This window comes from Mastigoproctus giganteus, chromosome 4 (genome assembly GCF_048544385.1).
Source record: "Mastigoproctus giganteus isolate SK-2022 chromosome 4, ASM4854438v1, whole genome shotgun sequence".
Classification (NCBI taxonomy): domain Eukaryota; kingdom Metazoa; phylum Arthropoda; class Arachnida; order Uropygi; family Thelyphonidae; genus Mastigoproctus; species Mastigoproctus giganteus.
The window spans coordinates 220,307,427-220,330,575 of NC_143578.1; the positions used below are offsets into that span (position 1 = coordinate 220,307,427).

At 35.6% G+C, this 23,149-nt stretch overlaps 1 protein-coding gene across 2 annotated transcripts in view; it reads left to right on the top strand.

Annotated features, from left to right (window-relative positions):
• HBS1 (translation elongation factor EF-1alpha (GTPase) HBS1) overlaps positions 1 to 23,149 on the top strand; it is a 295,975-nt gene that overhangs the window by 259,905 nt on the left and 12,921 nt on the right. For both annotated transcript variants that reach the window (XM_090371173.1, XM_090371174.1), the window contains 5 exons: positions 456 to 568; positions 7,164 to 7,280; positions 7,501 to 7,734; positions 15,209 to 15,382; positions 17,887 to 18,187. In XM_090371173.1, coding sequence (XP_090227299.1) covers positions 456 to 568; positions 7,164 to 7,280; positions 7,501 to 7,734; positions 15,209 to 15,382; positions 17,887 to 18,187 — 939 coding nt within the window. The remainder of the gene's footprint in view (positions 1 to 455; positions 569 to 7,163; positions 7,281 to 7,500; positions 7,735 to 15,208; positions 15,383 to 17,886; positions 18,188 to 23,149) is intronic.

Consider the following 23,149-nt stretch of genomic DNA (forward strand, 5'->3'; position numbering starts at 1 on the left):
TCTGATTGAAGTGTTTAAGGTTTTGAATGTTTGAGCAAGCTCAATGCTGATGGGATTCTTCCTCTTGCTTAGATTACGCAGTTGGGGGGGGGTAAATTCAAATCGAGGAAAGACGGTGTAGAACAGATGTGCAGAAATTTGCGTTTAGCCAACGAGTAGATGTGACCAGTTCTTCCTTGAATTTATATAAGCAAGCAAGTGGCTTAAATAAATTCAAGGAAGAACTGGACAAACTTTTGGAATGAATGGATGGGTGAAATGGGAAGCATGTGTGTGTGTGTTTTTGGCTGATGCTGTATAAGCTTGCTTTTTTGCATCATATGCCACTTACTAATGCTAATAGTAGCTTAATGATGTAGCATTGTTTCAAGACTGGATATAAGGTTTAAAAATCATTTTGAGATGAAATTCAAGGAGATGTTTATATGTATTATTTTTCCCATTGTTTCTTACAGGGCTCGTGGCATTACAATGGATGTAGCTCAGTCCAAATTTGAGACTTCTCATAAGATTGTGACACTTCTAGATGCACCTGGACACAAAGACTTTATTCCTAATATGATTACAGGTGAGTTCAGCATAAAATTGAGCATATACAAATATAACATTTTGTTAGTATTTTTGATCATTGGAATTGGTCATAGTTGAGTTAGAGAGTTTGACAAAGTGGAATTGGGTAGTTACTTTTATAGCGATAGGAAAATTGTAATCAACGCAGTTTTTTGTTGTTGTTGGCAGATGCAGACTAATACCTCTTCCTAGCAACATTTGGCATTACTAATACTATGATCATAATCATATTTATTTTCAGCATTCTGAGCTGAAATTATGGTTCCATGAAAATAATTTTGGAAACTACTTTTGTTGCACTTAAGGAGAGAAATAAGTAAGATAGTTAATATTTTCAGTTAATCGTAACTTTAATCAAAGTTGATATAATGAAGAAAACTATAATTATTGTACTAGATTACTATTGTTTCCTTCATTATCAATCCATTAAGGAGGATAGCCGACTGTAGTTATCCTCTAAATAGAATTTGTTGATGATCTCTAACCCCTGCAGAACCAGCCACATATCATTTGGAAGTCAAACTTGGTTAGTATTCAAGAATGTTGTGAAACACTTTTTAGGCATTTATAAGTGAAAGGACTATGAGAAGATTGTCAACAAAATGCCTTTCTAAATCAAATAAATTAAGTTGCAGCACGAGTGTGAAGATTATTTTTTTGTACAGCTGCTTTAAATACTTTTCACAGAATCTTATGAAAACACTGAGCAGGGTGAAAGTTATGAAAACACTGAGCAGGGTGAAATATTTTACCAAGATATCAAGATAATATGGGGGGGGGGGTAATAGGGTAAATGAAACGAAGCTGATGGGAGAATACTCTTCTCATGCAAAAAGGGATTCATGTGATGAGTGCAAATTCCTTCATGTGCAAAAAACTGTTGAACCACTAAATAAAACTGTTTGCTGAATGTTAAAAATATGTATGTATTTTATCAAAGATAGTACATTAATTTTTTTATTTTTCATTTTGTGAAAATGAAAAATAAAAAATGTACTGCCATTAACATAAACCATTGAATGATAGATCAAAATGAATTACAGATTGAAATCAGCACCTAATAATCTTTGCACAACACACAACAAATTTTCATAAAAGTTTCATTATATGCATTTCTTGGTGTTTCTTTAGGAATTCGGATATGCTACTTACAAATATGACTTTAATTTTTGTATAGCATTGATGGTTTGCCCAGAAATAAAAGAAATAATAATTTAATGCATTTAAAAGAAAATATGCAATAATAAAAAGTAAATACACAATAACACTATATCAGATTTATAAACAATGTTCAACTGCAGTACAGTATAGAGCAGGGGTGGCCAACAAGTCGTTGCGGCTTTAATTTCGGTTGATCATGACAAATTTTAAATATATATAAAAAATAGATTAGTTAAAATCTAAATGTTGTTATTGTTATACGCGCCACTACATACGCTTATTACAAATCCGTTGAACCACGTGACTACTCTTCTCGCCATGCAACCGCTAGGCTTGTCTAGTGAAAATTTATGCAGTTACGTTGTGGAGAGCATAGCGTGTGTCAAATTCTTATTTAGCTTACTTAATATTAATAAAATTGGACAGTACTTATACGTTAATTTAATACCTTTTGATTTAAAATGAATACTGTACTACGAAAAAGAGTAAAAATTATCATTTTCATCAAGAGTGGGAAATAGAATACTTTTTTGTAATGATAAAAGAAAAATGTTGTTGTTTGATTTGCAATGCTTCCGTGGCTATACCCAAAAAAGGAAATTTAGAAAGCCACTTCAACGCACTCCATGGTAAATACCAATCGGGTTTTCCGCCTAAGAGTGACCTTAGAAAAAATAAATTAAAAGAACTTAAATCCAGATTATTCTCACAACAAAATTTCTTCATAACACCTCATTTACAACCTATAGCAGTAACTGTATCATCATTTAAAGTGAGTCATCTTCTTGCAAAACTGTACCATCCATCTTCTTGCAAAAAAATGCAAACCATTTTCTGATGGTCAGTTCATCAGACGCATTTTTAGAAATAACAGATTCTTTTTGAAAATTTTAAGAACAAAAATGAAATTAAAAGTGCTCTTCAAGAGCTGCAATTATCTCAAAATACTGTGATGCGACGCATTGAAAAAAAAGAGTAAAAATGTGAGTGAACAATTGCGTGCTCATATTGCTAATTGTGTTCTTTTCTTTACAACTGGATGAATCTACAGATGTCAGCGATAAGCTCAATTGCTCGTTTTGTTCGTATGGTTTTGCTGATTCTGCCACTAGAGAACTGCTAGGTATGGTTTCGTTAAAAGAAAGAACTAGAGGTTTTGATATATTTAATGCATTCAAAAATGTTATTGAAAAAATTAAATTACCGCTATTTAAGCTCGTATCAATAACAACAGATGGAACCAAAGCAATGACAGGGCATCGTAATGGATTCATTTCATTGTACCAAAAGGATGATGAATTCCCAAATTTTTTGTTACCACTGTATCATCCACCAACAAGTATTAGCCAGCAAAAGATTAAAAAACTAAAAGTGTTATGGACATAGCTTTTAAAATCGTGAATTCCATCAGGGAACAATCTCTTCAAAGGAGACTTTTCAAAATGCAACTTGATGAAAAAGAACCAGATCTGATATTACACACAGATGTGAGATGGCTGAGTAGGAGTAAGTTTCTACAGAGATTTCGAAATTTGCCGAATGAAATTTAAAAAATTGTTGATCAAAGGGGAGATGATTATCGGCATCCTCAAGATACGGAGTGGTTGTGTGATCTGGCTTTTTTTTTGTCAGATTTTACCAGTAAATTAAGTGATCTGAATTTGGAATTACAAGATAAAAATAAAAATGTGGGTGACATGATTCGTAGTATTTCTGCATATAAATATCAATTTTTGGCAATGGCTAAGGAGCTCAAAGAAAAAAAAAAATTACCATTTTGCAAATATGCAAGATCATTTACAAAAATATCCTGTTTTTGAATTTAATAGTGAGAAATATGTTTCTGAAATTGAGAATGTTGTGGACGATTTTGAAACCAGATTCAGTGATTTTAAAGCAATTGAAGACATTATTCAATATATTTCTTATCCATTTAATGTTGACTTAGATATGAAACAAATTGCTGAAAAAACCACTGAGATTTTTCACATTCAGAAAATATTACTTTAAAATGAAATTATTACACGATATCTTCCTAAAAGCCAGATCATCAGAAAAAGACTTTTGGAAATATGTTTGCCGAGAAAAGTACCCAAATATAAAAAAATGCAGTGAACTTTTAAATTCCTGTTTTGGTTCCACATATCTGTGTGAATCGGCCTTTTCGTATTTGAAACAAACAAAGAATTGCTGTGTTCTTACGGGCTTGCATACAGAAGATTCTTTATGGTTGGACTTATCGTAGTATATCCGCGATTTTGAAAGCTTGGAAAATGACATGAAGAGGCAAACTTTGCATAAATTAAAATTTAAATATGTATGAATTTAAAATAAGAATTCTGAATTGTATTTAATTTTAAAATTTATAAACATTTTTCAATATGTGTTGATTAACTTTTTTAACTGTGTGCAATGAAATTCTTGAGATGGTAGATCACGGCACATTTTGAAGAAAAAAAAGTAGATCGCATCACAAATTAAGTTGGTCATCCCTGCTATAGAATATTAATCTTTACTACAACAAACAAGCTGAAAAAAATCAAACATTAAAAAGTAGAAATGATCTGGTTAATCAAAAAAATTTTTTTTTAATTTAAAATGTTTTTTACTTTTGTGGCCAGTGTGATCATCTTGAACCAAGAACCAGATATAGTAGCCCATTATAGCTTTGTCCCACCTTCTTGGTACCTCTTCTCTGTTAAACATTGCTCTGGTGGAATCTTTTGCCATGCTCTTCTCTAACATCGCCCAGATTTAGTATGAAAAAATACAGGTGAGAGTGCAAGTAACAGAGCTTGATTGAAATTTTGTGCAGCCCATTATTTTGTAATTTCAATCAACTTGTCATTAGTTATTTGTAATTTTCACTCTTAATGTTACCATGAAAATAATCCACTACAATGCAAAAAGGCTGCCAGGAATCTCTCAGCATTATTCATTTTGTATTGCAGTTCTTGTGAGCCAGCCCTCTGCTTAACTTGTGCCTTTCACTTTTGCATCAGAGTTGAAATATTACTACCCTTCAAGTTGACACAATTTGTCCACAATTTAAAAAAAATTGTGGTCAAACAATTGGCTCCTTGAAGATCCAGTGCTTCAACAGATTGTTTGATTCGGTTGATATAGAGTGGTGGGAACAACCTTTTCTTGGAACGAAGGAATTTACCCAAATTCTGTCAGGCTGTTCAGTTTTGTCAGACCATTCTCTCTTCTACTGCTGATCTACTGCCCTGCTATCCAAGAGGCAGAGAAAGAAAGGTAACTTAGTGAAGTCATCTTGGAAACCCAGAAGAATCCTCAGAATCTTGAAGTCTCCCACAGACATACCATTAATACTTTAACACATGCTGCACATTTCCATAGTCTTCTTTATTATGAACAGTGTGTGCTACAGGAATTGATGGGTATATGTTCCTGTTGTGAAGAAACACACTTTAAAACTTTTATTTGAACTGCCTATGAAAAGACACCACTCTTCTGGATTGTAACCAATACCAATTTCTTCATAAAGACTAATTGAATCAAAACACTAGCACGTGGATTCTGCAAACGGTGAAAAACGTGATAAACAACATTTCTTTTTCTGTATGTGTAAATCTTGAAGTTAGATCCAGTAGATTCCACATTTTAAATGAGATGTCAGGAGCTTTGCATTGGATTTGGTTAGACCCAAGCTCCTCATTAAGCCTTCCAATTATTGTTGATTTGAAGACTTAATGAGGGAAATGTGGCACTTTACTTGAACAGACTTCTGAGATCCGGGTGGGTAAAGTGCCTGCCTGACAACCCAAAGGTCGCGGGTTCGAATCCCGCCTCGGGCTTGGATCAAAGTACTGCAAAAACCTTGGGAGGTGCATTATGGCCACAGAAGCTGATGCGCCAACAACTACAAAAAAAAAAAAAAAAAAAAAAAAAAAAAACTTCTGAGGTGTAATCCTAGTTATCCTGTCACCAGATTCATTATTCTGGAAGCTCTTCTCAGGAAAATGGATTAGGAATTAGCAGGTTGTTTTTGTTGTTTGTGGTGCAAAAGCTGCTTTGGCTATATTGTGCCAAATTAGCAGGTCTTTGCTGTGTGACACTAGAGCATTAAAGGATTTTTGTGACCTGCAGAGTTTTTAAACTTTGATATATCAACTGTACAAAAATAGCAGTTGTCATGGTTTCTGGGCTTTTTTTGTATTCAAGGTATAGCAAAAGGTATACAATTATAAACACTACAAAACCATCCCTTTAATGTTGACCTGCAACTACCACAGCAAAATGAAGTGCCCACAATTTGTTTTGATCACCTATAGGTATTCCAAAATAAGTTTAATATGTGCTATGAAATTTAGTGCCACCAGCTATATTATGGGAATGGGAAGTGAGGCATATGCTCTACCTGCTTTGGACTTATGTAATATCAGCAAATCTGGCAGAATAATTTACACCTTTGTTTGTTATATGAATACTATAGGCTATTATATAATCACAGTATTGGTATTCATGTACGTAATACATATTAATGTTGCAAAAGCATGAAATCTTTAATTTCTGCAAAAATATTGACACTAGAGAAACAAATCAATGACAATGTTTATTCAGAACACATAAATACATATAATAAATATAATATAAAACATAAACTTTTCTATCAAATAGTTTAATAAAGAATAATCAACTTTTGATTACATGAGGGCAATTTTTTTTTAATACTTATAATTACATAATTTTGGCTTTAACCAAAAATGAACAATAAACCCTATACAGTGGTTATCAGCCAATAAGTGACTACTGTCTATCACAGAGAGTAATTTGGCAGCTTATTTCCCTTTTACTTTTAGCTTTCTGAGTGCTATTTTGTTGAAGAAATTATCTCATTGGTGATGGTTCAAGGCTTTACAAGGCCCAGGTGAAAAATATCAGTTGTGCATTAGTTGCCAGTTCAAGCTTAGCATTTCCTCCTTTATCTTTCTCAAGTATACACATTTCTTCTTGAGTAGTTTTGGAAATAATACACATTGTTTAGTTGGAGATAACACCTTAATATGTCACATACATCAGATTGAATTTTTACACTTTTAACAGGTTTATAAATTTGTAAGTGGAAGTGATTAATAGTTTAATGTTTACATTGTAGTTTTTCCTACAGAAGTAATCAAAATTTTGATTTTTTGAAATCAAGTGGGGAAAATCCACATTTTTAAATTAAAATTTTTTCATTCAAAACATTTTGTTTAATCAGTACTTCAATTCATTAGGAAAAGGTAATTCCTTGGTATACCGAAAGCAGAATTTTAAAAACTAGAACCTTTTTTTTTCTAAAATAAAAGAATAATAGGTAGGCATGTCAGTCCCCTTGATTAATTTAATTAATTTGGTTATAATTTAATCTTAATTAAATAGGAAGTTATGTTTTTCAAGTTATTTGAGCATGCTTTTTAATGTAGGTGCTGCTCAAGCAGATGTTGCTGTGTTAGTTGTGGATGCCACAAGAGGAGAATTTGAAACAGGATTTGAAACTGGGGGGCAGACAAGGGAGCATACTCTTCTTGTTCGATCTCTTGGTATGTACTTTCTTATAGGTATTATTATATTCCTTAAAGTTTTTTTTTATAAAAGTAATTACATTGTTCAAGTTTGTTTGAAATTAACATAAATTGATAGATGGAAAGAAAATGCATGCACTTTTTTTGTGAACTTCATGAATTATGTGAACTGAAATTTTAGTGTTTATATGCTTTTCATTACTAGCATTTTCTATGTTTATATTTTTGTTGTTGTTAGGGGTATCCCAACTTGCTGTAGCTGTAAATAAATTAGACAATGTAGATTGGACTGAAGCTAGGTATAAAGAAATAGTGTCTAAACTTTCCACGTTCCTAAAACAAGCTGGTTTTAAAGAAAATGATATAACTTTTGTGCCATGCAGTGGTCTTACTGGGGAAAATCTCACACAGGTGGCTATCAATCCTACTTTAAAAGACTGGTATAGTGGACCATGCCTAGTGGATGTGATTGGTAATTATTGCTTACTTTGATATCAGTAGACATATCCTAAATCTGTGTGTATGCTTTCAGATAAAACTATCCTTAAATCTCTCATTATATTCATCTGTTTGTATGTCACAGTAAGAAATAGGAAGTTTAATATTAGTCTTAATGAAATTGTACATTTGTAATTTTCTCTAATTTTATAGAACCGAATCATTAATTGTATCAGTTAATGATTTTTATGCCTTATGATGAAAGCATTGATAGCAATGAACTTATGTATCACAAAACAGCAGCAAAATTAACATTTTTACTTACCGACATAATGTAGTATGTACAGTGATAATTTTTGCTTGTAATTGAAAAATAACTTGTAGTTTGGATTTGGATTTTTGGATTTGTGCATAATTTTGTAAATGTTACTTTCACAAACATTCACTTGCTGATGTAGAAAATGTGAACATAAACAGTGTGAAATGATACTGGTATACAGCACCAACAAACATAGTGGGGAGGAAGGTGGGGAGGGGAGAGAGAGAAAGAGCATGAGTCAAAAAAAAAGTTATGTAACAGTTGTGAAAGAGAAACTTAATTATTTTAACCGCTTCATGGATTATTTCGAGATATCTTGTTTTTAGGTTTAAAAGTTATTTGGAACATACACAAAATATCTCGGGATACAATAATACCCGAAGCAAACAATAATACCCCAAATTTAGGACTGAAACGAATTTTCTCTGGCATTTATCCGGCTAATTTTGCATTAGGCAGGTAAATCCCGAGTTTTCTCAGGATTTTCTTACGCCTGGCAGCAAACGACTGGCTTTCGTTTTACTTATATTGTACAGTAGTGTCAGAACAGTAGCGTGCATTCCTGTGCTGCCAATAAGCAAAATATAATTTGCCATCCTAAATGCAGAATACTGAACCCACGAAAATAATTCACAAAAACAATATCGAAAAATATTTCGCTGCCCTCTTCAACTGCCACCCATAAGTGACGCTTACCTCGCCTGTCCACTTGTGGTGGCTGTGTGTCAGAATGTAGTTAGTTTGCAATTACTGCTTGTGCATTCCACTTGATTATTTAAATTTATTTATATAATGAGTAATGAAGACTTTTTCTGTGCCTTTCTTTTAGCTCAAGCGCTAATTTATTAAAAAAATCTGTATAATTTTCACACTTTTTGGCATACACGAGATAACTCGGGATAGCCCAAATGGGTTAATTACTCCCATGTATTTTCTACGAAAAAATTAATGAAAAACACAAAAAACTATACAATGAGTATTCTCATGATGCATATTTTTAATCTGTAAAATAAAAAAAGTCAATCCGTTACGGCACATTTTCTGGAAAAAAATGTTCTGGGAAGAGGTTAAGCTTGAAACTGAAAATTAAAATGCACATAAAGATAGCACAAGGATTGTTATGAAAATGAGTTTTGCTGAGATATTTATTCATATAAAAGTTTTCAAGTATTAAAAATTTAAGATTCACTAATATTAAAGAAAAGTTTGCTGCAAAGCACGTATGAGAAAAAGATATGCTAACTAGTTTAATTTTTAAAGCTGACAAACAAAAATACAAGGAATAATGCTTGCAAACAATGTGTCAACAATTTCTTGACTGTGGTAAGAGAAGCATTATCATTTTAAGAGTTTTGTATGTTGAAATTTTGTCTTTGATTGGAAAAGCTGATTATTTTTCATGTATTGTGCATGCTTGAGAAAGAATGTAGCCAATTTTAAGTAAGAATAGTCTTTACTGAACAAAATGGAATGCATCTCACAAACGTGCCACATAAACTCATTGATCACTGAATTATGACCACCTCAACCATAGTGAATTATGCTGCATAGTTTGCTGTATATAAAGTCAAACAGCTTTGTAGACTACAGCAGTGGTAATTTGCAGTTATGGGAAGTAGTAAAGATGTTATGGAGTTTTGAAAGGGCATGACTGTGGGAACTCGTGCATCAGGTGCTTCCATATTGGAAATGGCATCTCTTGTTGGTTGCTCACAGCCCACTGTAGTTAAGGCATACAAAGAATGGTGTTGAATGGGTCAAACCTTGTCCCAATGACAGAAATGTAAAGGATTACACGAGGTGGTCATTTGTGGTTGCAGTGCATTGTATGGGCTCAACAGCAGGCGACTATTGACATTGCAATTCAGTATGGCGAATGCAAGAACAGTATCCTAAATGAAGATGTGCCGCACACTTAGAACATATGGGGTTCCACAGCAGATAATTCAAGGGACACCCTTACCGCTGATTGTTGTCAATAGCAAATGCTGTGGTGTCAACACCACCACTCTGGTTGGATACTGAAAACGAGCGTGCTGGTTGAATGAGTCTAAGTAAACTGTTTTTTGTAATTGGTTATCCAGTTTTCTCTCTGATCGCTCGCTGAGGGTGATGGTAGATGGCTCTCAGTCTTTTAACTTCTCCACTTGGTCCTTGAGGTCGTCACAGATATTCTCTCAGATATGCCAGACAAGCTGTACTTGCTACCTGGGAGGCTAAAACGCTGATGGAACTGATATTCGGGTGACATTCAAGTTAGACCAAAATTAGACCCAATTTTGGTGAAGTCCAGATGTTCTGTGACAGCCAATCCACTGCTTGCCCCTTTACGATGGTGGGACTGTTAGTAATCCTGGGTATAACCCCCATAAGCAACCACACTGTGGGTGACCACCCAGGTGTGAACCAACGTAAGCAGGGGTCGATGTGTGGCACAGTCACCACATGGAGGAATACCAACCCTCTGTGTCACCAGGCAGTACTAGATGGTAGATGACGCTCATCAACCGATGCAATACCACCACTTTGCTTATTGGAGGTGTGAAGTGGTGGAACCCATGTTTAGTCTCCTGTGCTAAGTTCCGGTCAACCCTTCCATCATGCAGTATGAGTGATGTATTTTGAGGTTATGATGAACACCATGGCAATCCAAACTTCCTTACATTTTGAGGGTACAACTCTAAAACAGTGTTTGCAGGCAAGCTGCTAGTTAGTACACCGGGCCAAACCTATTGGTAACTCACTAGGAGGCTTCCTGATCAGCTAGTATCTACCTGATCTTGCTACCTCTACTCTGCTAGATAGTGAGTGGAGGGAGTCCGAATAGTGTGTATGCCGGGGAGGGGGGGGTGGAATTGTCAAGACCAAATTATGTCAAGGATCTGGGTATATTCTTACCATATCCAAACATTTCATTACTTCATACAGTATGCCCCCCCTCCCACACCTTTTCTTACTATTGAATACACCATGAATTGTCAAACTAATAGAGTAAGCTTATCTGCAAAAAGATCTAAACCTTCAAAACACTTCCTAATTCATTTCACAAATATACGTGGTCTCAGTTCTAATCTCAACAATGTCCATTTCCACTTGTAGTCTGCCAAACCTCATGTTCTTTTTCTGACAGAATCTCAGTTACCGGTTGATTCAACTACTGCTTATCTCAGTTGCCTAAATTATTTGCTGTATGATTCCTTTCACCTCAAAGGTGGTACTTGTGCATATGTCCGTTCCGATATTCCCTGTCAGAGATTGGTAATTGGGTATCTCCTCTTTTTGATCTTATCTGGCTTAAAATCTCTCTACCTCATTGTGTCAAATTCATCTGTTGTCTCTGCTGTTCTCCCAACTCCACTAATCACTTGGAGCTCTTTGACTTCCTCTCTTTGCAACTTTACTTGCACAGTGAGGTAATTTTCCTTGGTGATTTTAATGTTCACAACTCCAGCTGGCTTCTGTTTTCTAGTCACACCTGGCTGGTCTAGATGCTGAGGCTTTTGCAATTACTAATGACCTTTCACAGATTGTTCATTTACCTACAGGAATACCAGACAATCCTAACCATACAGCCAACATGCTTGATCTTTTTCTCACAAACAACCCTTCTAAGTACACGGTCGATTTGAGAGGTACTTTAGGCACCTCAGATCACAACTTGGTGATTGTCTCTTCTCCAATGGAGCCTTTATCGCATGGCTATTCCCGACCTTGTATTGTTTGGCATTACAAGAATGAAAAATGGGATGATTTCTTTTCTTCTTTTCCTTGGTCAGATTACTGTTTCAAAACTTCTGATGTCAGTGTTTGCTCAGATCATGTTAGTGAAATTATTCTTGTAGGAATGGAATCCTTTATTCCACAATCCACTTTAAAATTTTGTCCTTTTTCTAAACCTTGGTTTTCCAATAGATGTGCTAAGGCTGTTCAAGAGAAGAACGTTGCATATTGTAATTGGCTTGTTTCCAATTCTTCAGTTTCATTTTCTGCCTACACAAAAGCTCGCAACAATTGTAAAGCAGTTATTAATCAGTCCAAACTAGATTTCCAACAGGCTAAGGGTAGAAAACTTGCTTCTTGCCCTAATGGTAGCAAAGCATTCTGGTCTCTTGCCAAAGCTATTAGCCGCAACTTTTGCCCATCTCTGCTCCCACCTCTGTCAAAAGCAGATGATTTTGTTGTCACTTCAGCCAAGGATAAAGCTGACCTGCTAGCATCCCATTTTTTCTTCCAAATCATGTATTTATGATCTTGGTAAAACACCTCCCACCATTCCCAAAAACGCTCGATTCAATGCCTCCTGTGGTGTTTCTTCAAAAGGATGTCAGAAGGATTTTGAGGAATCTTGATGCTAAGAAAGCTCCAGTCCCTGATGGTATTTCTCCACGTGTTCTTAAAACCTGTGTTCCTGAACTTGCTCCTTTTCTTTGCCACCTTTTTTAACTTCCTTATTCCAAAGGTGTTTCCCTTCTGCTTAGAAATTTGCTCATATCCAGCCAATTCCTAAAAAGGGCAACAAATCCCTCCCATACAATTATCGTCCCATTGCAATTACTTCTACTCTTTCTAAAGTAATGGAGAAATTAATTAACCGCCAACACTTAAACTACCTAGAAATCTTCTGTCTGATCAATTATCTCCAGTATGGATTCCATCAGTGTCGATCCACTGGTGATATTTTGGTTTATGTTACCCATTTATGGACAAATTCAATGGAAAAGTTTGCATTGAAAACACACGCAGTTGCTCTTGACATCTCAAAGGCTTTCGATCATGTTTGGCATAAAGGTCTACTAAACAAGCTTCCATCTTATGGTTTGCCAACTGTTTTTTGTAATTGGTTATTCAGTTTTCTCTCTGTCTTCTAACTTCTCCACTAATGCTGGTGTCCCCCAAGGTTCAGTTCTTTCCCCTGCTTTTTTCCTCTTCTATATATTAATGACCTTCTTCCATTGACTGGAAATCCTATCCATAGTTTTGACGATGATAGCACATTACATTCCACTTTCCATTTTGAGAAACCTTGCCCTGCTCAATTAGCTTCAACTTCTCGAATATCCGCTTCCAATTCCTTAAATTTCGATCTTTAGGTAATTCTCCAGTAGGGCAAAGACAACTTATTTGATTTCAATTCTTCTAAAACTCAGTCTTGTCTTATATCCTGCAAAAAAGGATTCTTCTGCTCCTATGCTTATCTTTAGTGACACTCCGATTTCTAGGCAAAATGATATATCTCTTTTGGGGATTACCCTGACTTCTAATCTCTCTTGGCACAAGCACATTAGAAATATTGCTTCCTCTGCATCTAAAATACTTGGTTTTCTCTTTTGCTCTTGACATTACTTTTCTTCCAAACAGCTGTTCACTCTGTACAAATCGCAAATCCGCCCTACCATGGAATATTGCTCCCACATCTGGGGCGGTGTCCCCAAAACCTCTCTCAGGCTTCTAGATTCTATTCAGAAGAGGGCAGTTAGGTTAATTAATGACCTTTCTCTAACAGAGTTTCTCCACTCGCTGTCTCATAGATGTACTGTTTCTGCTGCATGCCTTTTCTATAGATACTTCCATGGGCACTGTTCTTCTGAATTAGCTTCATTAATTCCTGCTCTCTCTTTCAAAACAGCCCGAACACATGCCGCCAACATCCATTTACTGTCCAACTTCAAACTCACAGAACCAACTTTTCATCTTCCTCGTTTATTCATTCAACTGCTGTTTTCTGGAACGACCTTCCTACATACGTATTTCCTGAAAATTACAGTCTACAGAAGTTCAAGTCTAATGTCAACAAATATCTTCTTTCGTCTTCTCAACCTCAACCCAAGCACGGTACTAAGTACTATAGGTCCTAATACCTCTCGTTTTTTGGGTTTTCATAAAAAAAAAAAAAGAAAGGAAAAAAAAAAGTGCCTTTTACAACATGCCAACAGACTCCTTTGTGTGTAGTGCAAACAACACAAGGCCATGTACCCATTATGCATAGTGTCCACTATCCAGGAAGATGGCAGTGGTTGCTTCATATGGGGCATGTTTCCTGTCAAGAACTAAGACCCTTGTTGTGTGTGGTCAATGTTTCACTGGTGAGGTCTACTGGCAGATCTTAGGAGACCAAGTGCACCCTACCATGTTGCATTTTTTTTCAAGACAGAAACAGGATCTTCCAAGATCATAATGTGCTATGTCATTGGGTCTGCACTGTGGTTTGAGGAACACAGTGAAAATATCACCCATCTTGATTGGCCTCCAAGTTTGCCTTAATTTGACCTTGATCCAGGCGCCTCCGTAGCCAGGTGGGAAGGAGCAGCAGTGCGTAGCACACGCTTCTTGATTAGACCGGGGTTCGAGCCCGTCACCACCAAATATGGAGGATGCGGAAAGGTCAGGGAATGACCACCGCATATCCCGGAGCCAATATGGCCTTAGTTGCTAATGCTCCTAAAAACCCAAATAACAAGCATAACCTTGATCCATTTGAGCACCTGTGGGATGTTTTGGAATGGGAAGTGAGGCATGTAGACATGCAACCATCATTTATTCCAACACTGTGGAAAGCCTTGCAGGTAGTGTATGGATGTCTTCAGACATCTAGTGGAGCCAGTGCCTAGGGGAACCGTGGCTATTCCCCTAGGCATTGACGATAAACATGAATAAGTGTGAATGGCAGCCCAACGTGGTATTAGGTAGGTGGTCATAATACACTTTAAATGTAAATAGCTCAGCAGTCAGCTCAGGGAGTGCAATATTACACATATTTGCGTTGCTTGGTTGAATCCCATATGACCACTAAATACATTAAAAGTTCTCATTCCCTGTCTTGTAAAATCCTCTGAGCATATGTGACCATCTGGAGTATAAACAGAAAATTTATTTAAAAGTTAAGTGACATGCACACATTCACAGGTATTCTTTGATAGTTTCAAGTATTTTGTGATTAAGAATGGTAGGAACAGCAAAGAACCAGAAAGATATTGGGAATCCTTTAGTTTAATTTATTTGAGCAACCCAATAAACAAACACTACATTGGCAATAATATTTTGCAATTATGCTGTGCACACTGGTAGAAAGATTTTACCAACAAACACCAGTATGTATCCTAAGTATAATTTCATTCACTTTTTGTATTTTTTCCCCTTGCATAAAAGAGAAATGTTGCTACCATATTAATGCATATTATAATGTTTTTAGACAATTTTAAACCTCCTGAACGTCCTATATCAAAACCTTTCCGATTGTGTGTTGCTGATGTGTTCAAAGGTATGGGTGCTGGAATTTGTGTATCTGGACGCATTGAAGCTGGATATATTCAAAGTGGAGACAGAATATTAGTGATGCCTGCTGGGGAACAATCACTAATTAAAGGTTTGTACATTTCTGTAAACATTTAAGTGGCATAAATTGTGTCACATTTGCATAAATTAGTTTCAAGCCTTCTTCTGATACAGAATTTATTTTCCACTATGTTTAATCTTTTTAACTCCTTATTCATGCATAACAATTGCATCACAAATGAGATATTTTGTATTTTATTTAAAAAAAAAACCTTATTTTAATTGTATATAGAGGTACACTGGATTCAAGCCACATGCAACCAATATTAGTCCAGACCTTCCATTAATGTTACCTTGATAGGTGTATAAAATTAGTGTGATAAAAACACAGTGAAGGAGCTCAAAAATAGTTTTATTTTTATTCAAAGTAATCGCCACCTGATTGAATGCACTTATTACACATTACACCATTCTGAAAGTTTCTGAAAAGAGTTAGCAAATGTATACAAATAAATGATGTCCAGTTTGGCAGTTACATATTTTTTTATGTCCTCAATCTCCTGAAACCTCTTTTCCTTTGAGGGCAGTTTTCACCTTCAGAAAGAGGAAGAAGCCTGCTTGTGCTATATCAGGAGAGTAGGTTGGATGGTTGATCTGTACAGTGCCATGTTTTGTAAGAAATGTTTTCATAACAAGTGTGGAATGGGTGGCGGTATTGTTAGGCAACAAGAACCAACTGCCTTTCACTTGAAATTGTGTCCTTATCTGGGAACTGTTCTTCATTAGTCTTTGGAGCACCAGTATGTAGAATGCAGCATTGACTTTCTCCCCTTCAGGTACAAATCCATTGTGAATCACACCCTATTTGTTAAAAAACATGATTAGCATAGTTATGACTAGATTGACCCCGACTTTTAAATGAAATGTTTTGGACCTTGGTGATAATTTTGAAGTCCATTGCATGGTCTGATGCATGTCTTTGAGTTTTACCCAACGCTCATATATGTAACACTAAAGTTCAGGAAATTAGGATTGTCTTGACAGGTCTGGATGAAGTCTTTGCATGATGATACTCTTGATTGCTTCTGCTTATCTTTGAGGCTGTGCAGCACAAATTATGCACAGACCTTCCTTTTCTCTAAATCTTCATGCTGAATTTGATGGATATTTTGAGTGTCAAACGACAATCTCTTACCACAATTTCCAACCTTTTGCAACTCTGTCCTCTTTTGAGAGGTTGATGTCTTGAATTGAGGTTTCCAGAGGTTGTTCACAATGTCCCACTCCTTGGGTTATCATGAACATCCTCCTGTCCATCTTTGAATCACTTATATCATTCAAACACATTGGTATGACTTAGCATTTCAAGAATACAATGATATAAACCAGTAAAACATATTTAATAGATAACACAATAAAATACAATAGAAGCTTTCGAGACAGTTGCGTCTCTTTATCAACTAATTTGACTAAATTTTGAATACAACGGATATAGCCGTGCATGCAGTGAGGCACGTTATTCATTCAAGCTGGTTTCCTATTGTTGTCGTACGATGCGCTGTTTTACTCCACTGCTTGTCGAGTTGTAAAATGGTTGTCTCTAGGATGGGGCGCAATCTCATGCCTTTGCAGCAGTTTATGGCCTTCGGATTGTTCAATATGGCAAGTGACTCTAGCCATAGGCGGTGGCGAAAGTGTCGTGAGTGGTCTGCTATTTCGCAGTCACGTTTGGGATTGAGATCGTGGTGGGTGGGTGGCTCAAAAATGCTCTGCGACTGCTGACTGGTCTGTCTCAGCAAGGCGGATTGCTCTCTCATGCTCCGTAAGGCGATCTTGAAGACGTCTTGATGTCTCACCGATGTAGCAGCTGTCACAATCTCTGCAGGTGATGTGGTATATTACATTGCTGCGTAAGAGAGGTGCAACAGCGGTCTTCACACTGGAGATAAGAGAACATAGGTTTCTGCAGAGTAATTGTACGCATTTGATGCGGTAACCTTTGAGGATTCTTGAGATCCATCCTGACATACCTGGTTAGTATGGAATGTCGGCAGTTGGTGTATTGTCCCGGTTCGGGGGTCTTGGGTGGGCTGCGAGTTCCGGAAAACTGTTGAAAACTAATCCTTACATAGTTGATTTGAAAGAAAGAAAGAAATTGCTTGTTCTTTGAACACTATTTTTTTCATATTCTTTTTTGGAGATATTGAAAACAGTGATATATTGAGGGTACACTGTATGTGAATTTTGATATTGACATGGGGTGGGAAAGAAAAGGTGTTTTCCATTTCCACAGAAGCCATACTGCAGAATTTCATTAAATTCAGCATGTTATTTCACAAAGAGGGGGACATTTAAAAAGTTTTTCTGTATGGACTGTCTCCTATGCACATAATCACTTTTAAATAAATAATTAACAAGGTATACGATGATTTTTTTTCCATAAGTGATTCAATAAATAAAAAATCACATGGTATGTGTTTCACTTGTAGGCTAGTTCACTACTTAAAATACCTAAGTGCTCTTTATTGTGATATTATACTTATCAGAAGTTTTTCTCTGCATTTAAATAAATGATGTTTGTTTTTTATGCTTTAGGAATTACTATCGATGAAGTTTCATCATCCCAGGCTTTCGCTGGTGACCATGTAACTCTTCAGCTGGTAGGCATGGACATAAATAATGTGATGGTTGGTAGTGTGATCTGTGATAGTAATCAGCCAATAAGGGCCGCTACTAGATTCCAAGCCAGGGTTGTTATTTTCAATATTGATATTCCCATCACAAAGGGCTTCCCAGTTATACTTCATTACCAAAGTGTGTGTGAGCAAGCAGTAATAAAGAAGCTGATTTCTCAGCTCCATAAAAGTAGTGGACAAGTTGTAAAAAAGAAACCAAGGTAATGGTTTTTCATTTTGCTGTTACAAGAATAATTTTAGATTTTTTAAATGATTTCATAATTAGTAACTGTTTTATAGATTGTAAAGTGCTTAGTTTTCTGGTCACTCCTGCCAGCTGTGCACATGCTTTTCATTTCTTCCAATGATCAATTTTTCTTTTGTCTGTATATAAACTTCATGTATGATGTAAATTAATAATATTAATCTGTTATTATGTAATAGAGCAATATTATGATTCCTTAAGTGAATTAATATAATTCCAGTCTAACTTAAATTATAATGAACACACACACACACACACACGCATACACAACAAATGGAGAATTTACTGAAAAAAATGTATTTAATAGCAGAATATCACATTTTTAATAAGCGTGGTGCTTCATAGAAATAACAAAAAAAGAAAGACACTCAAACACTGGTAAAATTGGAATATATTGTTTTCAACTGTTTCAGGCAACTTTGTTTCCTCCTCTGTACACTAATTAAACTGTATTGCTTTGGTTGCTGAAGCAATGCAGTTTAATTAGTGTCCAAAAGTTTTCTCAAAATTTTTCATTAAACCTAGCTTTATATGCAACAAGATAAGAAATGGCAGTTGAGAATCTGAAAATGGCACACTTTGCATTATTTTTCTTAGGAACGATCTTTTCTTGTCCTAGATAATCCATAGTGCTATTTTTTAGTTGACTATCCCATAAGCTTTTAGCCAGCGGGTGGTTAATTGCCGGAACAAACTTCCATCTGTCGTTGTGGAAGTTGATAGGTTAAATAAATTTAAGGAGGAACTGGACAAACATTTAGAGGGAATGGTTGTGTGAATTTTTTTTTTTTTTTGGCTGATGTTACATAAGCTCATACGCTTGCTTTCTTGCATCACATGCCACGATTACTATTACTATAAGCAGAGAACACTAGTATTTGGAAAATCTGGCCTGCAATCCCAGTAAAAACATGATTCCAGTGATCTTCCATATTCTTCTATACCTGTAAACAACAGATTTGCATTTAGGTGTTGAAGGCTCTGTGTTTCCGTTATATCAAGGATATTCACTCCCTTCTCCCAAGTATAAAACCGGCATGTCATAAATAGTTTCACACTGACTTTGAAAATATCCATTTTTAGAAATATAAAATTTTTTGTATTGCTTTCTGATTTTGTGTCTTTCTAAGTATTTAACAATATTATCATAACCATATAATAAGATTGTTATTAGTGTTTGTTAACCATATAATAAGATTGTTATTATTATAAGATTGTTATTTACTAATTAATTCATATTTAATTAGTAAACGTTGACAGCAAAAATTAGTCTGTTTTGAAAAATGCATAATTATTTGTATGGAACTGTTCTTGTGGCTCACAGTCTGCTGCCTGCAAGAGTCCATGACTTTTAGCATTTTACCTGTTTTGGTTAGGAACACAAACAGGTAAAATGCTGACTAAAACAGAAAGGTTGTATGTTCTTGCATTATACAGGGTGATTCAGGAGGAATAGTAAATATTTTGGGAGGTTATAGTATCGATTATTCTGAGTAAAAAAGTTTATATAAACATGTCAAATTCTCAATAGATACGGAGATACAGCTGTTTGAAACTGGCGTGCAAAAAGCCATTATGAGAAGTATTAAAGAATGATAAATGACTTATTGTTTGTATTTATTGACTTTTTGAATGATACAAAACACAAATAATTGACAAATTTTTTACAGTTCACAATAAATATCGCATTTATGTTCGAAAATCCCACCGCCAACCTAATGCACTTTGCAACTCTTGTGGTAATATGACGTGTTGTTCTTCTGAGGTCGTCTTGGTGTTCCGTTATGAGAACAGCAGTATCCAAAATGTGAGTGAGCAATTCGTCTGTTGTATTCACCTTTTCTTTGTATACTGCGCTTTCCATCCATCCCCACAAACAAAAATCTAATGGAGTGAGGTCTTGGAGACCTTGGTGGCCCATGAATGGGACCACCACTGCCAATCCATCATTCAGGAAAAGTTCGATTTAGATATTGTATCACTAGATGGGTATAATGTGCAGGAGCTCCATCATGTCCTTGTACCCAAGGGAACATCCTCCAAGTGGAAGTTCGTTTTGCAGAAATTCTAGGTAAATAGGCCCTGTAAGATGATTTGGTAAGACAACAGGTCCAATCAACTGATTGTCGATGATACCGCACCACACATTTACAGAGAAGCGATTTTTAAAATTTGTTTCTACAGTGGCATGTGGATTTTCATCTGACAACCTATGAGAGTTACAGGTATCGTTGATACAGTCATTTGTGAAAGTAGTTTCATTGCTGAACAGTATTAATGGAATTCATTGGCGATTAGTATTTACTCAGCGACAGAATTCCAATTGCTGGGCATCGCCATACTCTTGTCTGTGGAACACTGATATGCGTAGAAATTCATGTGTTGATACTAGGACTACGTTCTACCTACTGAAGAATGTGTTCTATTTCATCCACATTTTGTTCATTTGCATGTTCAGAAGAAATGTGAGCTCTGGGAACTGTACCAGTCTCATGCGGTTTGGTGTAAACACTAATAAACGCTCTTGAATCCGGTATTCTGTGGTTAGGAAACCGTTGATGATATTCTTTACAATCAGCAGTAGCACTTCCACTACAAACACCATATCAGCATGTGTGAAGATGCATGGCATTCTTAACAACACTTCTAACACATCTTGGTCACATCTGATTCAGGGAGCTGTGTGCACCAGTTTCAGACAGCTGTATCTCCGTATCCATTGAGAATTAGACACATTTATATGCACTTTTTTATTCAGAATAATCAATGCTATAACCTCCCAAAATATTTACTATTCCTCCTGAATCACCCTGTATAGTAAAACTGTCTCTGAAATGACTTAGTTAATAGCTGCCATTTTTCATTTTTGTGTTCAAACTCCAGTTCTTCAGCTCTGTGTTCAAATCATAATTCTGTCCAGATGTACAGGTAGCCACATACAATAAGAATACTTCACTCCATAACTCCATAAAATGTCAACAGTATTTTTATTTCTCTTTCTAAATGCAGAAATTCTTCTTTTAGCCAACAAATTCCATCACTGCAATTTTATCCCAAAAGTTCTTTGTGTTTGACTGTTCTTTGATAGATTTAAAATACATATTAAGTCATTAAAAATACTTAATTTGTTTATGTGTGGTTCTTTACTGCCCAGTGGAATGTAACTTTGACATTCCACTAAGTTGTTTTCTTTTTTATCAGAATGGGAAGTTCTTTCCAGTTAGTTGGGATACAGGCATAGAAAGACCTTTACCAAGTCGTACTGGCTCCATTGCAAAAAAAAGTGCTAAATCCATCCCATTGCACTCACTTCTACCCTTTCTCAAGTAATGGAGAAATCTATTAACTGCCAACTCCTAAACTATCTAGAAACGTTCTTTCTGATCAGTGATTGCCAGTGTCAATCCACTGGTGATAGCTTGTTACCCGTCTATGGACAAATTCATTGGAAAAATTTGGTGAAACTCAAACAGTTGCTCTTGACATCTCATTGGCATTAAAGCTCTTATAAATAATTTAGCTTCCCTCTTATGGTTTGCCAACTGTAATTTGGTATCCAGTTTTCTCTCTGACCACTCACTGCAGCTGATGGTAGATGGATCTCTGTCTTCTAACATCTCCACTAATGCAAGTGTTCTGTAAAGTTTAGATCTTTTTCCCACTCTTCTCATTAATGAGTGGGAAATGCTGCTTACAGAAACAAATAATTTCATTCTTTGTTTCTATAAGCAGCATTAATTAATCATTTTGGCCTTTTATTTATTTATTTATTTATTTGCAGGGCATATTTTTCCCTCCTTTAAAAAAGATTCTGGAATGCAAAAATTGTAATACATGTACAATGAAATACAAAAAAAACTTTTGGAACATATAAATGAAGGAAATAATTTTTAAAATAAATGTATTGCATTTCTTAATGCAATTTCTGTTGTTTTATATATGTGACACATTAATTGCTTGTATTGTTGATTTGGAAGAATGATCTTTTTTGGTTTTTTCAGTCTCCAGTTTCTTACAGCTGGGCAGGTAGGCACAAGCAGCTTTTTTTCTACTGCTTATGCATTCTTTTGCAGTTTAAATAATTGGGGATTTTTCATTTTTCTTTGTAAAAAAACATTTTTATTGCTGTTTTTAGATTAAAAAAAGAAATACAAAATAAATTTAATTTTTGTATAAGAAATTCTGTAAAAGTTTACTTTGGCTTCTGTATTTTCACTTTATAGTTGCTATAGTGCCTATTTTAGATTTTTGGCTCTTATAAATAAATTTATAAGAACCAAAAACGGTTCTTATAAATAAATTTATAAGAACCAAAAACGGCATAAAATTTATACCTTTTGTATAAAATTATTTTATATAGTTTGGGGGTTATACAAAGAAATGAGGTTGTGATATCATTTTATAATTGTAAATATCCTTTTACTTCCTGCATTTGAATAGAGTTAAAATTTGTTTGTTGTTTATTGAGTGTATATACACTGAGTGATCACTAAATTATGACCGCCCCTATGAAAACTGAATGCGACCTGTTGACCACGTGAGGTACGAGAGTGTGCAGTTAGTCAACCTACATAGCATAGATAAGATGTCATTGGTTCAGTAGGTAGTAAAATTCCAAGTGTGATGGGTAAAAGGAAGGATTTATCGGACTTTGATAAAGGACAGATTGTGGGTGCTCGACGAGCTGGTGCCTTGATTTCTCAAACAGCTGAAATGGTGGGGTGTTCGAGAGCTGCCAAAGTTAAAGTGTACTAGCACTGGCGTCAGAATGGTCAAACAGCAATCCAACGGCAAAACTGCAAAGGACAGTGAAAGGTTGATGTCAGAAGTGAGCGCTGGGTCCCGATGATTTGTACAGGCGTAGCACTGTTGAAGAATTGACTACCCAATACATCACAGGCCAACTCGAAACAATATC